The sequence below is a fragment of the Felis catus genome, chromosome B4 (assembly GCF_018350175.1).
Source record: "Felis catus isolate Fca126 chromosome B4, F.catus_Fca126_mat1.0, whole genome shotgun sequence".
Lineage (NCBI taxonomy): Eukaryota > Metazoa > Chordata > Mammalia > Carnivora > Felidae > Felis > Felis catus.
The window spans coordinates 134894852-134911826 of NC_058374.1; the positions used below are offsets into that span (position 1 = coordinate 134894852).

At 45.8% G+C, this 16975-nt stretch overlaps 1 protein-coding gene and 1 long non-coding RNA gene across 11 annotated transcripts in view; one reads left to right on the forward strand and one right to left on the reverse strand.

The window, feature by feature from the left end:
- Window positions 1-15830, forward strand: part of MEI1 (meiotic double-stranded break formation protein 1) — a 90329-nt gene extending 74499 nt beyond the window's left edge. For all 4 annotated transcript variants that reach the window (XM_045062443.1, XM_045062445.1, XM_011284253.4 and 1 more), the window contains 7 exons: window positions 1352-1433; window positions 1621-1796; window positions 12425-12506; window positions 12969-13075; window positions 14378-14509; window positions 14699-14808; window positions 15638-15830. In XM_045062443.1, coding sequence (XP_044918378.1) covers window positions 1352-1433; window positions 1621-1796; window positions 12425-12506; window positions 12969-13075; window positions 14378-14509; window positions 14699-14808; window positions 15638-15683 — 735 coding nt within the window. In that variant the 3' untranslated portion in view covers window positions 15684-15830. The remainder of the gene's footprint in view (window positions 1-1351; window positions 1434-1620; window positions 1797-12424; window positions 12507-12968; window positions 13076-14377; window positions 14510-14698; window positions 14809-15637) is intronic.
- LOC105260773 lies at window positions 13934-16935 on the reverse strand. 7 transcript variants are annotated; one of them, XR_006601158.1, is made up of 4 exons: window positions 16820-16935; window positions 15876-16047; window positions 15480-15724; window positions 13934-14319 (listed from the first exon to the last, which is right to left on the reverse strand). It is a non-coding gene; the product is annotated as an uncharacterized LOC105260773 (long non-coding RNA). The 7 variants fall into 7 exon arrangements; XR_006601155.1 differs by having other exon boundaries at window positions 16669-16900; XR_002160133.3 differs by having other exon boundaries at window positions 15876-16125; window positions 16669-16900.
- Window positions 16936-16975: the final 40 nt, after the last annotated feature.

The window sequence follows — 16975 nt, forward strand, 5'->3', positions numbered from 1 at the left end:
GTCTTCTGGTTGTTGTCCATGGTGTTGAGTTAGGACAGGAACCTTTTCTCCCTTTCTTGGGCCCACCCTTACCCCTGCGGTCACTTCCCTGGGTGGTAGCCTACACTGTGTGCCTGGCTCTGCCCTGGTCCTCAGCTCACACCCAGCCAATTACCTACTAACCACCTCCTCTCTAAGTCCTTCCCACTGCCTTAGCTCAGGCCTGATGGTTTGTCCTTACCACTAATGTGGCCTCTTCAGTCTCCTGGCCCCTGGCCTGTCCCCTCCTCCATATCTTCTGTCCCTGCAGCCAGTCTGTCTGCCCTCCAGAGCCCACACTCCTCCAGCAGCCTTTCTGTTCTCCACATGGCCACTGAGACCTTGCTCACCTGGCCCCTCGGCAGCCTAACTTAACTGCCATTCCACCCTCCTTTTCTGTCCTTTGACCAACTGTTGACTCTTCTCCAGATCAGCTCTGCTTTTTCACATCCTCATACCATTGATAGTTTGTTTCTGATTGATTGATTCATTGTTAATAGCCTTTATTTCTAAGAGTTTTAGGTGTACTGAAAAATAGATAGCACAGAGTTCCCAAATAACTCCCACACAGTTTCCTCTATTACATTTTACATTGGTATGTTATTCCAATTCCTTTGTACAAGTTGGTTCTTCTGCCCAGAACCTGCTGATCCACCAGCCAACAAGCATTTTTGAGGAACTGCTTTGTGTCAAACTGTGATGCATCCAAATAGAGAAGTAATTCCTGCCTCGAAGCAGCATGTGTGATGGGTGAGGAGAGCAGAGCCAGACTCAGCTTTGAACCTACCATTCCAGCTAACCCGTCAGTTTGGACGTTGCTTTAATTTTAAAGAGCACCTTCACCAATGCTGATCCTCAGCCATTCTTCACAATAGTTCTGGAGGGAGTAAAAGCAAGTGGCATTATTCCCATTTCATACATGAAGAAAGTGAGGCAGGCTGGGAGAGGTGCAGTGACTTCCCTTTGGCCACTGGCTAGCTAGTAGCAGAGCCAGGATTTTGATTCTGGGCTGTCTGACTCTAGATCTAAGTTAGTTGGGTGGTGGGCTGAGATGGAGACTGAATCACAGATGAGGCCGGGCAGGCTCCCTTATGGAGGAGTTCCTTGACGATGGAGGAGATTTGGGGGAAGAAGTGTTCTCTGTGTACAGGCTTAATTCACCTCCTTACACTCCTGAATCTAGGACTGGTGGGCTCACAAGACTGTGTGGCCTCCTTTGTCCCTCTTGCTGCAGTGAGTATGTGTGGGTGCATAGAAGAGATATTGGGACAGGTTATCATCTGCTCAAGCTGCCAGAATGTGGGAGTCACCCCTTCACCCCCTACCCTGCCAGGTTCACCAGACACTGTCCGTGGAACTGGACCAAGTATTGAAGGTCCTCAGCTTTCCGAAGAAAAAGGCTGCACTGCTCTCAGGTATGGCCTCAGGATCCTCGAGTAGGAGAAGATGAGCTTTTCCCTTAGACTGTGAGATGGGACCACCCCTCCCAGACTAGCTGATGGTCACCCCATTATTATCTACACTGTCTCCCCACTGTGACAGAGCTAGGTGGAAGGTAGGGAAAGAGGCGGGAACTGACTGGAAGGAGTTTCTTGCTTTCAGCTGCCATCTTATGCTTCTTGCGGACAGCCCTGCAACAAAGCTTCTCCTCTGCCCTTGTGGCCCTGGTGCCCTCAGGGGCCCAGCCACCACCAGCCCCTGAGGACTCTGCCCTCGCTCCGCTGGGAACGTCACAAGTGTTGTCCCTGGTCATCGGACTGCAGAACCTCTTGGTGCAGGTAAGGCCCTTGCCAAGTGGGACCCTGGCAGTGGAGTCTGTCCCTCCCAGAACAACAGTAGGAAGGAGTAGCTGCCTGTCTAGGACCTGGTATTTCCTCTAGGATTGGAGGGTGGATTGATTGGGACTTTTAAAGTTATAGTGACAGAAATGAAACACAAAATGGCTCATAACTGAGAAGGTCAGGGGTCATTACTGGCTTCAGGCACAGTTGGATCCCAGAGGCCCAGATAGTGTCATCAGAGCTCTGTCTCCATGTCTTGGTTCTGCATTTTTCTCTATCAGCTTTATTCTCATGGGATGGTGGAATGACCAGCAGCAGCACCTGGCTTATATCCTTCCAGCAGCAAGAGACTTTCTCTTTCCCAGCAGTCCTCAGAACTGAGTCTCATTAGTCTGGCTTGGGTAATGTGCCAATCACTGTGGCTGGACCATGGGATGCTCTGGCTGATGTGGCTTGAGTCAGTGCCCTCTCCCGGAGTCTGGGGCCATGCGGTCAGCTCTCCATTACCCTTGTAGACAGAATATGAAAGAGGGATAGTTCCACAAAAGAAAACTGTTTGCAGAAAAAGGAGGAGTGAATTTTGTGTAAGCCAAAACAGTAGATGTGTACCCCAGAGGGCTTTGTGTTTCACAGCTTACAGGACTTTTGGAGATCATTGTATTGTATTGTATTGTATTGTATTGTATTGTATTGTATTGTATTATTATTGTATGTATTATTTTAATTTACATCGAAATTAGTTAGCATATAGTGCAACAATGATTTCAGGAGTAGATTCCTTAATGCCCCTTACCCATTGAGCCCATCCCCCCTCCCACAATCCCTCCAGTAACCCTCTGTTCTCCATATTTAAGAGTCTCTTATGTTTTGTCCCCCTTCCTGTTTTTATATTATTTTTGTTTCCCTTCCTTTATGTTTATCAGTTCTGTGTCTTGAAGTACTCATGAGTGAAGTCGTATGATATTTGTCTTTCTCTAATTTCGCTTAGCATAATACCCTCTAATTTCGCTTAGCATAATACCCTCTAGTTCCATCCACATAGTTGCAAATGGCAAGATTTCATTCTTTTTGATAGCCGAGTAATACTCCAGTGTGTGTGTGTGTGTGTGTGTGCGCGTGTGTGCGTGCGTGTGTGTGTGTGTGTCTATACACACACACACCACATCTTCTTTATCCATTTATCCACTGATGGACATTTGGGCTCTTTCCATACTTTGGCTATTGTTGATAGTGCTGCTATAAACATTGGGGTGCATGTGTCCCTTCGAAACAACACCCCTGTATCCCATGGATAAATGCCTAGTAGTGCAATTGCTGGGTCATAGGGTAGGTCTATTTTTAGTTTTTTGAGGAACCTCCATACTGTTTTCCAGAGTGACTGCACCAGCTTGCGTTCCCACCAGCAATGCAAAAGAAATCCTCTTTCTCCACATCCTCGCCAACATCTGTTGTTGCCTGAGTTGTTCATGTTAGCCATTCTGACAGGTGTAAGGTGGTATCTCATGGTGGTTTTGATTTGTATTTCCCTGATGATGAGTGATGTGGAGCATTTTTTCATGTGCCAGTTGGCCATCTGGATGTCTTCTTTGGAGAAGTGTCTATTCATGTCTTTTGCCCATTTCTTCACTGGATTATTTGTTTTTTGGGTGTTGAGTTTGATAAATTCTTTATAGATTTTGGATACTAACCCTTTATCTGATATATCATTTGCAAATATCTTCTCCCATCCCATCAGTTGCCTTTTAGTTTTGTTGATTGTTTCCTTCGCTGTGCAGAAGCTTTTTATTTTGATGAGGTCCCAGTAGTTCATTTTTGCTTTTGTTTCCCTTGCCTCTGGAGACTTGTTGAGTTAGAAGTTGCTGCGGCCAAGATCAAAGAGGTTTTTGCCTGCCTTCTCCTTGAGGATTTTGATGGCTTCCTGTCTTACATTTAGGTCTTTCATCCATTTTGAGTTTGTTTTTGTGTATGGTGTAAAAAGGTGGTCCAGGTTCATTCTTCTGCATGTCGCTGTCCAGTTTTCCCAGCACCACTTGCTGAAGAGACTGTCTTTATTCCATTGGCTATTCTTTGCTGCTTTGACAAAGATTAGTTGGCCATACATTTGTGGGTCCATTTCTGGGTTCTTTATTCTGTTCCATTGATCTGAGTGTCTGTTTTTGTGCCATGGAGATCATTGTTTATCCAGCCATCACATACTGTGAAGGGTGGTGGGGCATGGAGGTATGTTAGATGCCTGCCTTTGAGGAGTTAACATTTTGTGGGGAACTGCTGTGTAGACAAGAAGTGATAACACAATGTGGTCAGTTCTGGGCTAAAGGGACACACTGAATTGTGGGGTACAGGGTGTAACTGATAGCCTAGTATAGGGTTAGTGCAAAGCTGGCTGTCAGAGAAGGTTTCCTGGTAGGGATGCTTGAGCTGAGTGGAAAAGACCAAGTGATTTGTCCTACATCCCTACGGACAGGGGGGCATCAGAAACAGGATTGATCTTGATGGCAGCACCATTTTGTTCTCTGATATGGACTCATTCCCTGTTCCTGGCCTTGTGGCCTGTTTCCAACCCTTGATTCCCCAGAACTTTCTTTTCTTTTAAGAGGCTTATTGTGTATTTTCTTTTCTTTAAAAAAATTTTTTTTAAATATTTATTTATTTTTGAGAGAGAGAGAGACAGAGCGTGAGCCAGGGTCGGGCAGAAAGAGGGGGAAACAGAATCCGAAGCAGGCTTCAGGCTCTGAGCTGTCAGCACAGAGCCCAATGCAGGGCTCAAACTCACGAACTGCAAGATCATAACCTGAGCCGAAGTCGGGCACTTAACCGACTGAGCCACCCAGGCACCCCTATTGTGTATTATTTTCAAATATGAGCTGGTCACTGTAGGGTTACGGAAGCCCTGGATGTTTATGCTGTTTTTGTTAGACTTGGATTCTCTCTTCTTGCCCTTTGGAACTTGTCTAAGAGAGATCCTTATGGTCTGATCTGAGGGCAAGTCGTTCACAAGACAAGAGGAGGGAGGTTGGGGAGGGAGCCAGCAAATGAGTGAGGGGAGTTGCAGAGACTTCCTGGGGTGGGATGTGGGCCTTCATTTGAGCAGACACTACTTGGTGTCCAGATGATGACTGCACATATATGATACGGCTGTTGATTGTAGGAGATCATGTTCAAGGACTGATCCCCACTGAACCTGTGCACAGTATGGGGAAAGTTGAGAAATGTCAGGAGATAGAAGTTGCTGGCTCTGTGGTTGCCGAGATTTGTCCTGCCAGCGCATCTCTGCACAAGGCTCTGTACCTTTAGCTGTCTCTGTTGTAACTTCCCATTTTCCTATCAGTCTTCCCGAGACTGTGAGCTCCTCAAAGGTAGGAACTGTGTCTGACTAATCTTTGTGTCTTGTTCCCCTTGTGGGTTCAAAACCAGATGAGAAATCAGGAATCAGATGAGAACCAAAACATCAGCTTTATTTCTGGTAAACACTGTAGTAGAGTGTAGCTGGGACTTCAGGTCATACTGGGCTTATTTATTTTTTTTTTTTTGTCTCTACTTTTTCATATACAGCAGAGATTAAAGAATTTTACAGTGAACATTCATATACACACCACCTAGATTTTATTAACATTTTACTATACTTGCTTTATCATATCTATTCAAAAAGAGCTTTTAAACCACCGCCTTTCCCCCAGGCCAGACCAGGAGCCTATATGCAGGGAAATTATGTTTGCATTATGGACACTTAGCCAGCTGGCCAAGACCTTAAGAGTTTAAGTTCATGAGAGCATGACCTTTAATACCTTGATCCTGTCTTGATGGCATAGTACATGTTAAGCTAGTATCTTACCTATTAGATTAATCTGTCCTTGGGTGAGGAGGAGCCAGTTAAACGTGGGAGGAAGGGCAAATGCTTTCTCTTCAATGTTTCTGAAAGGGCTGAAGTTCCTATTTTAACATTCAGAACATAGGGAAAAAATTATTCCCTTATACTCTATATCCAGCATGAAACCTGGCACTAAATTGGCATCCAGTGTTTGTTGAATGAATGAATGAATGAGGACACAGAAATGAATATGACATTAAGTACTCAGGTTGTAGGAAGCACAATTACAATGAATGCCAAAATGACCTATTATTTGAATCAAGAAAATCTCTACAGAAGAGGTTACATTTGAACCAGGCCTTGAGTGATGGAAACCTTCCCTAAACTAGTGGCTTAACCACTAAGGGATCAGTGACTTCCTTTAGCACCATCACCATTCACTTTCCCTGCCCAGGGCCCAGGGCTGCGACACTCTCCTGTGCCTCTGGTGGTTTTTTTTTTTTGGTTTTGTTTTGTTTTTTAAATCATGGTAAAATTAACATCACAAAATTAATCATTTTTAAGTTACAATTCTGTGGCAGTGAGTACATTTACATTGTTGTACAAACACTACCACCTTCCATCTGCAAAACTTTTTCATCTATCTTGTCGAACTAAAACTCTGTCCACAATAAACAGTAATTCTCCATTGTCCCCTCTCCCCAGCCCTTGACAGTCACCATTCTACTTTCTGTCTCTATTCAACTATTTGATTCTTCTAGGTAGCTCATTTAAGTACAGTAATATAGTATTTGTCTCTCTGGAAGTTTTGGACTGTCCTCAGCAGTCCCTGGGAAGGGGAACCAACTGAAATAACTCATGAATTCTTCATGAGAGGCTACTGGGCCTGTGCTGGTTGTAGGAAAGTGTGGTGAGGAGCCGCTCAGCCTCACAGTCACTGTCCCTGTTACTGCCTGATGAACAGGGCTAAGGAGCCCCTTTCTCCTTTCTCTCACTGACACACTCCTGAGAAATTCCCTGGCCTCCTGCCTTCAGCCATAGTGACCTTTCTGTCACTGCCCTTAATCCAAGGAAGTATATGGAAGAGTCATTTTGTTTCTGTGTCCTTCCCTCAGGGCTGGAGATAAGCCTTCTTCAGACCTTCCATAGTTTTGTCATTTAAAAATGGTTCTTTATTTGTTCAATCATTCATATATTCAGCAAATATTAATCCCACAGCAATCCAAGAATAGAGGAAGTCTCTCTCTCTCTCCTGAGCTCCCAGAGTGGTTTATTCAGTCCTGTAATGAGGATTGTATTTATCATATTTTATTATATGGTCAGTGGTCTGAATTTCTGTCTTCTTCTGTAAAACTATGAATTTCTTTTAGGCAAAAACTTTCGCTGCTTGTGGGGGTTGCAGTCAGAGAAGGCCTCACAGAAAAGGTGGCATTTGAATTCAGCCTAGAACAGTGAAGGGCATTCCAGGCAGGGAGGACAGCATGAGCAAAAGTGCATAATATGGAAGTGCATGGGGGAGGGAGAGGTTGAGGGGCGGCAAGAAGTAGAAGATGACACTGAGGAGCTGGGCAGGGGCCAGACTAGTCAGTACCTTACGTGCCAGGCCAAGAGATGCTGTGGGGAGCCATGAAGGGCTTCTATCAGACTGAGTTTTTGAAAGGTCACTGGCAACCACAGTAGGAAAGAGGGGTGGGAGGAGAAAGCCTGAAGGCAAGTGAACTGTTGAGCAAGAGATTGTTACAGTTACCCAAGTAAAGGCCCGTGTCACACCCACTGAGATAGCTAAAATGAAAACAACAGATTATATCAAATGTTGGCAAGAATGTGGAGTAAGTGGAGTCCTCATACATTATTGGGATGGGAATGCAAAATGGTGCAGCTACTTTGGAAAACAGCCTGGAAGTACTTCAAAAAGCTAAACATAGAATTTCTGTATGCCCAACAGTGCTATTCCCAGGTATACGCCCAAGGAGATTGAAAGTGTGTGTCTACACAAAAACTTAAACACACATGTTCATAGCAGTACTATTCATAATAGTTCCAAGTACAAACAACCCCAGTGTTCACCAGCTGATGAATGGATCAACAAATTGTATACACGTACAATTGAATACTATATGGCCATAAAAAGTAATGAAGCACTCACATGCTACAATGCAGGTGAAGCTTGAAAACATGCTCAGTGAAAGAAGCCAGATGTAAAAGACCACATATTACATAATTTCATTTGGATGAAATGTCCAGAATAGGCAAATCCATAGAGACAGAAAGTAGATTAGTGGTTGCCTAGGACTGGGGTTGGGGGTCAGGGAATGGGGAGCAGCTATTAATGAGTATGGGGTTTCTTTTTGGGATGATGAAAATATTCTGGAATTAAATAGCTGTACAACTCTGTGAATATACTAGAAACTACTGATCTAGGGACGCCTGAGTGGCTCAGTTAAGTGTGTGACTCTTGGTCCTTGCTCAGGTCCTGATCTCACGGTTTGTGAGCAAGCAGAGGAGGTGCAGAGAAAGAAGGAGACACAGAATCCAAAGCAGGCTGCAGGCTCTGAGCTGTCAGCACAGAGCCTGACATGGGTCTTGAACCCACAAACCGCAAAATCATGATCCAAAGTTGGATGCTTAACAGACTGAGCCACCTTGGTACCCTGATCTGTACCTTTAAAAAGATTAATTTTGTGGTTTATGAATTATATCTCATTAAAGCTGTTATTAAAAAAAAAAAAAGCAGTATCAAGAGGTAAAAAATGACAGTAAGACCTAAGCTAGGGCACTGGGTGCTAGTCCTCTGACGTCTCTGGTCCAAAGCAGCCATGCAACATCAGCACCAACGATTGAGTGCTGGGCAGAGTGTGCAGTCTTCAGCTGTCTGAGCCGAGGTAGCTCAGTGCAGTGCTGTGGAAGGTGCACTGGCCAGAATCATAGAGATCTGCATCATAGTCCCTGTCTTGCTCCTAACTCTGAAGGAGTTTAGCAAGTCAATTCCTCTTACTGATCCTTGATTTCTCTGTCTGCAAAATGTAAAGAGTCTTTCAGCATTAAGCAATATGGGCCTATGAGAATAGCCTCCATTCCCCCAGGAATGGAGCACAGCCCAGAAAAGCGTTGGTTGTAGTGAGGATGGAGGCGGTGTTCAGGGTTCACCATGCTGGGTCACGCGGGGCAAAGAGAGCAGGTTAATAGCAGTGGAGGGGAGGGCTGTGTACTGGAGGACTTGCATGGCATTGGAGTAGGGAGAAGCCAGGGCAAACTTCCCTTTTTACTTCTCAGAGGAGCCACAGGACTATAAATCTCTGTCTCCAGAGAATACGTACAGTACGTTTGTTTTGGGTTTCTTTGGAGATGGAGACCTTGGCCAGCAGGTGGAGCTGCAGGAAGACAGGAGGGGGCCCTTTCTTGTGGCCAGGACTAACAATAGAGCAGGCCACCTTGGGAGGAATAAGAGTGTCTTGTGGCTGGGGATCTCCAAGCAGAAACCCAGCAAGAACTCCTGGATTCCAGTCCAATTGCTACATCCCTGGGGAGAGTTGGGGAGAGGTAAGGCTGTGTCTGAGCAGGGAAGAAACAATTATCCTTGTGCTTAGACTTGGCTTTGTGATTAGGGTTGGAGTAGAATGTTGTTACCAGATTGGAAATCAGTGAGCTGGTTAGTTTTACAAGATGTGAGGCTTTGATCTCAGGTATCTTCCTACAAGAGCAGAGGTATATGTCAGGTTAGGGTTCTAGGAGAGTAGGAGGTGGGGAGGAAGGGGAGAAGACATTTATCAAGTGCCTACTCCGCACAAACACTTGACCTACATTATTTATTTACTTAAAAATTTTTTATGTTTATTTATTTTTGAGGCAGAGAGAGAGAGAGAGAGAGAGAGAGAGAGAGAGAGAGTGTGAGCAGGGGAGGGGCAGAGAGAGAGAGGGAGACACAGAATCTGAAGCAGGCTCCAGGCTCTGAGCTGTCACCACAGAGCCCAATGTGGGGCTTGAACTCAGAACCATGATATCACAACATGAGCTGAAGTCAGACACTTAACTGACTGAGCCACCTAAGTGCCCTGACATATGTTATTTATTCATCACAACTCCTCTGTAAGGTAGAAATTATCATCTCCGTTTTATAGACAAGGAAACAGAATCCCAGAGATGTTAAGTAACCTGCCTAAGTTCACACACTTTTAGGTCAGGATTTAAACCTAAGTCCTTTTCGAGGCTCCTGGGTGGCTCGGTTAAGTGGCCGACTTCGGCTCAGGTCATGATCTCGCGATCTGTGAGTTCGAGCCCTGCATCGGGCTCTGTGCTGACAGCTCAGAGCCTGGAGCCTGTGTTAGATTCTGTGTCTGTCTCTCTCTGACCCTCCCCCGTTCATGCTCTGTTTCTCTCTGTCTCAAAAATAAATAAACGTTAAAAAATTTTTTTTAAACCTAAGTCCTTTTGTTTACAAAATCCATGTTCTTTCAGTGTCCCAAGAAGTGCATCTTGTGAACAGGGGCCATTGTTACCAGAGTGGTGGTACCTGGCATTCCTAATGCCCAGTGGTCCCAGCTCCTCATCCAGGTGGTGCTTGCTGGGTTTCTCAGGTAATATGGAGACAGAGTCAGAGAGTGGCACTGGGGCCATAGCTCTTTGCCAGGTGGGGAAACCAAGGCATGCTGGCTCATATGTGTGCCTGGGAAGAGGCTGGAAGTGCCCACTGGTTAAGAGTTAAGTTTAGGTTGGAGAAGGAGAAAGGGCACAAGGCCCAGGGTTTGGTTCTAGATCTGCCATCTACTGATATATGCAGGTGTCCTCAGGTCAAGTATTTTCTCTCTGGGCCTCATTTTCTCAGCTGTAAAATGAGGTAAGTGGATAGTTCAAACACTTCAAGTTGTGTTCCTTACAGGACTTAGGAGTTCTGTGTAGAAAACCCAGGGGTTTTTAAAGGGAGGGCGTATTTCTCCTGTTATGCATTTCATGAGGATGTTCTCACCCTTTATTGAGTGTGTACTCTGTGGCAAGCATTGGCTGGGCACTCTGTATCCATTTCTCCTTCAACCCTCTCAGCAACTCAGGTAATTTTAAAATTCCCATTCAGCAAGAGTAAGTGACTTTAGCCAGGGTCACATAGATGGTAAGTGACTAAGCAAAGATGCAAACCCAAGTCTGTCCTATGTTCTTAACCATCACATTGCTGCCTTTGAAAGAACAGTATGAAAACAGCATAGCTTTGTTTGTTTTTACATTTAAAAAAATCATTTTTTATAACTTACATGCAATAAAATTCATTGATTTTAAGTGTACAATTAAATGAGTTTTGACAAAAATATAGTTTCACAAACACTACCACAATCATGATATAGAACATTTCCGTCACCCTAGAAAATTCTCTGGTGCCCCTTGGTAGTTAATCTCTTCTCATCCCTGTCCCTCAGTACATACTGATCAGCTTTCTGTCACTATAGTTTTGCCATTTCTAGAATTCCTAGAAGTGAAATCATACAATATGTGGTCTTGTGTGTCTAGCTTCTGTCACTTAGCTTAATGCTTTTGAACTTCATTCATATTGGTGTGTGTGTCAGTACTTCATTTCTTTTTACTGGTGAGTAGTCATCCATTATATGGCCATACCACAGCTATTTACCTATTAACCTATTGATTTGGGACTTGCAGATTTTTGACTATTATGCATACAGTTGTTCTTCATATGGAAGTACAAGGCTTTGTGTGGACATATGGTTTTATTTCTCTTATATAGGACTGGAATTGCTGGGTCAAATGAGGTATTTGTTCTCTAATGTGTGTAACAAGTTATCACAAACTTAATGGCTTAACACCACACCGTTTATCACCTCACAGTTTTCTATATCAGAAGTCTGAGTGGGTTTGAGCAAGTTCTTTGCTTAGAGTCTCACAAGGATGAAATCAAGGTGTTGGCCAGACTGGGTGCTTATCTCGGGAATCTGGGAAGAAATCCACTTCTTCTGCAGGGGCCTCTTCTAGCTCTTTGCCCACATTCTTTCTCACTGGGCCCCTCTATCTTCAAAGCAGCAATGCGTGCTGACCCCTTCTCACATCTCCAGGCTCTCTGGTTCTTCTGCCACCAGCCAGAGAAAATGGTTTTTCAAGGCCCCAACAATCTCATTTTGCCCTATAATGTAACATAATCACAGGAATAACATCTGGGAGCAAAGGTCATGGGACCATCTTAAAATTCCGCCTAGCACATATGGTAAGTACATATTTACCTTATAAGAAACCATCAAATTGTTTTCCAAAATGGTTGCATCATTTACTTTCCCACCAGAACTATATGAGAGTTCTAGTTGCTCTACATTCTAACCCACATGGTATCGTCAGTCTTTTTAATTTTAGCTGTTGGTGGGTGTGTAGTGGTAGTTTTCATTTGCATTTCCCTAATGACTGATGACAATGAGATATTTTGGCATGCTTATTAGAGCATAAAATTTTGTTTGATGAAAGGTTCTGCTTTAAAAAAAGGTTGAAACTTACTGCCTTAGATAAACTGTGAGGTTCTTACAGAGTCTGTAATCTATGAATCTCTTAATGGGGCCCAGGGCTTATCTCCTTTTCTGAAACAGCCTCTTGAATGTAGGTAGAACATAGGTGAATCATCAGTATAAGCACTGTGCTCTGCTCTGTGTGTGTGTTAGACATGAAACCAACAAACATTCCTTGATTATCTACAGGGCTACAATCCCATATCTGAAATTCTGAAATCCAAATTATTCTGAAAACCAGATGTTTTTTTCTTGATTGACACCAAAACTCATTGGTAGCAAAACCTGACATTAACTTCTGTGGGGTTTTGTTTGTTTGTTTGCAGAAGGACCCTCTGTTGTCCTATGCCTGTGTTGCCTGCCTGGAAGCCTTGCTTGATTACCTGCATGCCCGGAGCCCAGACATTGGTAGAAACCCTCCCTATTTTCTGATGTTCTCATAGGGGCAGCCAGCCCCTGCCACCCTCCTGTCCCAGACTTCCAACCTCTGTTCTTTGACTCACACTCATTTTGTTTAATTCTTTTCATAATACTACAAGGGCATTGCCATGCCCATTATACAGATGAGGACATTGTAGTTCAGAGAGATCAAGGAACCTGCCCAACCAAAGTCAAAAGCTCTTAAATGGCAGAGCCCTTCCTATGCCTGCTTCCCACAATAGTGGGATATGTGGTTTCCCTGGGCCAGGTAGCATAGGTGGATAGAAGCCCAGGGAAGAAACTTTCTGCGTTCAGGTCAGTTTGTCCAATGCCCTGCCTCTAGCTGGGCAACCCCTGTTTGAGCCAATCAGAGAAAGTCCTCTTCAGCAATGCTCCATGGTCTATGGAAAAGTAGCAGTAACAGCCTAGAGTGACTGGTGTTTCCTGTAGCATTCCATGTGGTCTCCCAGCCCTGGAATCGGTTTTTGCTGTTTACCCTCCTGGATGCTGGAGAGAGTTCCTTCCTCAGACCTGAGATCTTGAGGCTCATGACCCTGGTAAGTACTTAATGGATGGTCTTGTGGTCTGAAGAATGTGATGAGCTGGGTGGTCCTGAGGAGACCAGGTAGAGGGGTAGAAGGTAGAGGGCCTGGGTGGGTCTTCACCCTACAAGAGGCCTGCTCAGAGAATTCCTCTAAACACCCACATCTTCTCACCCCAAAAGACCCAGATACTCCTAATTTATTTGCATATGAATCATGAATCATTGGCTGGGGCCTACCTGCCGCACCCAGATCCTATGCTAGGGACCAAAGGTGTTACTGAGCCAAATGCTCTGCCCTTTAAGGGTCTCTCAGTCTTGAGAAGGAGATAGACAGGAAACTAATAGTTAAAACATGACGTTATTAGTGGCAGAGTAGAAGATATGCTAAGAACCTAGCTTGTGGTAAGTGCCCACTGAATAAACAACAAAGCAGTGAGCCTGTGAATGATAGTAAAGCAGATCAATCAATAAATCAGTGGTTGGTGTGGGAACACAGAGAAGAGTACAGTTGACCCTTGAATAAGGTGGGGGTTACGTTGGTCCCTGAGCAGTTGGAAATCCGAATATAACTTTTGACTCCCCCAAAACTAGCTACTAATAGCCCACTGTTGACTGGAAGCCTTACTGATAACATAAACACTCAGTAAACACATATTTTGTATGTTATATGTACTGAATACCGTATTCTTACAATAAACTAGAAAAAGAAAATGCTATTAAGAAAATCATAAGTACAGTACAGTATTTATCGAAAATAATCTGTGTATAAGTGGACCCATGCATTTCACTCTCGTGTGGTGTAAGGGTCCACTGTAATTATTTCTGCCAGAGCTGGGAGGGAGAGGTGAGTAAGAGTGTAGTAAGCACTCAATTAATGCCTGTATTTCTTTAATAAAATGAAAGAACATTCAGCAGGAAGGTAACATTTTAGCTGAGGCTTGAAGGATTATTAGGCAAAGAGGAGGAAAAGTATTCCAAGTAGTGAAGTGAAAATAGCAGGGGTACGAGCACCTGGCAGTGTGTTTGGGTAACCACCATAGTCCATTTTGACCATGAGCGTGAGGTACAAGGCCAAGGGGTGAGGGGAAGGGTACTGAAGAGGTCAGCAGGACCAACTCTCTCAGGGTTTCATACTCTGCCTCATTTATTCCACTTCTCCTGGATCCACCAACTCTGAGCTCCTGAAGGCAGGGTTCTGTGGGCTTCAGATCTGTGCCCCCAGCCCAGTGCCAATCACAGCAGGGACACAGGAAATGTCTGTGAATGAAGGAGATACCAAATCACTGTGTGTTTGCGGCTTCTCTCCCTGGCCTAGTTTGTGCGGTTCCAGAGCAGCAGTGTCCTTTCTCGTGAGGAGGTGGGTCATGTTCTGCAAGGCGCAGCTTTGGCTGACCTCTCTACCCTGTCGAATACCACACTCCAGGCTCTGCGTGGCTTCTTCCTGCAGGTGGGTTGGAAGGGGATGCCACGGAGCCTCTGTAAGGCTAGACCCTCCACGCCATCTTCTTTGTGGAGGATGAGCCCTCTGGCCACAGCAGCTAGAGGGAGGTCAGGAGTACAGAGGGTGGAGGGTAGAGAGGATCTGATGGAGTAGGCACTGAGAAGGCCTGTCTCCCCTGCCCTCTTCTTGCTCCAGGTCCAGAGCATGGGCCTCCTGGCTGATGAGAGCACGGCCCAGACCTTGCACGTCTCCTTGGAGGGCCTCTCCCCTAGCACCTCCTCAGCCGAGCCGCCCCTGGACATGCTGTATCCTTTCCTGCATCTGGGAGCTTGGCCTGGGCAAGGTCATCCAGGCTATGGGAGGCTGTGGCATCATGCTTCAGAGGGGTGCACTGTCTACAGCCCTGTACTTTAAAGCATGTGGGTCAGAGAGAATAATTAATAGTGATAGCAACGACAATGACGTACTCGGTTCTAAGTTCCCACCAAGGGCCAGGCATGTTACATGTATTGTGTCTAGTCCCCACAGAAGCCAGGGATGTTAATATAGCTATAGCTTAGACCAGAGAGGTTAAATGACATGCCCAGGATCACACAGTAATAGCATCAGGATTTGACCCTTGTTTATCTCCAAAGCCGTATCGCCAAACTCAGGAAGGAGCTAGTCCTTCCCCAAAAGCTTTGGAGAAAGTTGCCCAAACCCAGATACGGGTGCTTCCCTCAGCCCAACATGGGGGGTGCTGTGTGACTGACATGTCCCCGAGAAAGCCTGGGGCTGTGGGCAGTAACAAGAGGCCCTTTGGGGGTGGTTGTGGTGCTCCAGAGACACTTCAGTCTGTGTGTTGTTTGGTGGTACTTCCTCCCCACCCCCACTGGCTACCTCCTTGGCTTTCTTCTTTCTCCTCCTTTTTCTCTCTCCTCTTTTCTCCTCTTTCCCTTGTGCATGGAATGTTCCCTGTTGAATAGCAACTACCTACCCAGGTGTTTGGGTCCCAGTTTTAGAATCCAGCCCACTATTCTTAAGAGCTCTTCTGTTCTTGTGTGACTGTTTTTGCCCTTTTTGGGCTCTAGAAGTGTGGTTCTCCCACAGTTGGCTCCACCTTTCTGCTGTTCTCCTCTCATGTTTTGCTGCCAGTTGCCTGGGAGGGGTGGCTGTATCCCTGTCCCACATCAGAGACTGATCCTCATGACTCGAAGGCCCAGAAACGGAGAGAACTGTGACCTGGAGAAGAAAAAGTCAGGGCAGAATTGCTGGAGAAATGGATGACAATTGTAGCCGTTCACTCTATTGTTGAAGTGGAATCAGGAAATAAAATGATACACTCACATGTCTCTGTGGGCTCTCCAAAAAAAACATTTCACTCTCAGTTTACCTTGGCTCCCTGGAGCTGATAACTCTGCCAGTAGGATAGTGGATTGCTTCGGTAAGGAATGGATGGCCTCCTCAGGGACGGTGGGTGGGATTTGTTCTGCTCACATGTAAGGAGCACCAGCTGCATGCCTCAGTTGTACCCAGAAAATGCCACTCGCAGGCCATCCACGGGGCTAGAAGTGCAGAGAAAGTCCATGTTTGGTAGCGGTGTGATCCCAGTGCTCCAAGAGGCAGCCTCACCTCACATGGAGCTGGAGAGAGGTACAATTTTGAGGCAAGGACGCTGAGCAGGTGAAGTCCTTCTCTGCCTTGCTAGCTCGGTGGAACTGTTCCAGCTCAGCCCTTCCCTGGCTAAAGGAGGTCCCTTGTTTCTTTCTGGGCCCTTCCCAGAGCTTGTATCTTTATCCCCAAGTGTGCGGTTCTTTTAATGTCTGCTCTCCACCGTTGTGCCTGCTTCCTGTTCCCAGCTCAGCCCACCGTGCCTCTTGCCTGCCGTCCCCAATCCGGGTGCCCGTAAGTGGACAGCCCACCCTTACTCCTTGGGTTTGGCTGTATGGCCCCTGCACAAAACTGGTATGAACTCTGCCCTAATGAACTGCACTGTAGGTTTCTTTTTTTTTTTTTTTAAATAAAGTTTATTTATTTTAGTAATCCCCACACCCAAAGAGGGGCTTGAACTCACAACCCTGGTATCAAAAGTCCCATGCTCCTCCCCTACTGAGCCAGCCAGGTGCCCCTACAGGCTTAAAAAAACAAAACAAAACAAAACAAACCACTGTTAGTCCGTGACCCACCAAACTGATCCTGCCAACTATGATTTAAAAAACACTGTCAGCTTATAAGTTTCGGTCAGGGCGCCTGGAAGGTCACGCAGACGGCAGGGGTCAGGGCCTCAGTCCGCTGACGCGCCCTGTAAGTCAGGCACAGACCCCACACAGACTTAACTTCCTCCAGTCTGACCGCGACAGAACGCCGAACGATCGCGCCCCGGCACAAGCTTGGCGGGACCGGACTCCAGCTAACCGCGCTGAGGACTCGCGCGGGAGCCCGGCGGGGCGGGGCCGGAAGTGAAGTCAACGGAGCGGTTGTCGCGGCCCGCGC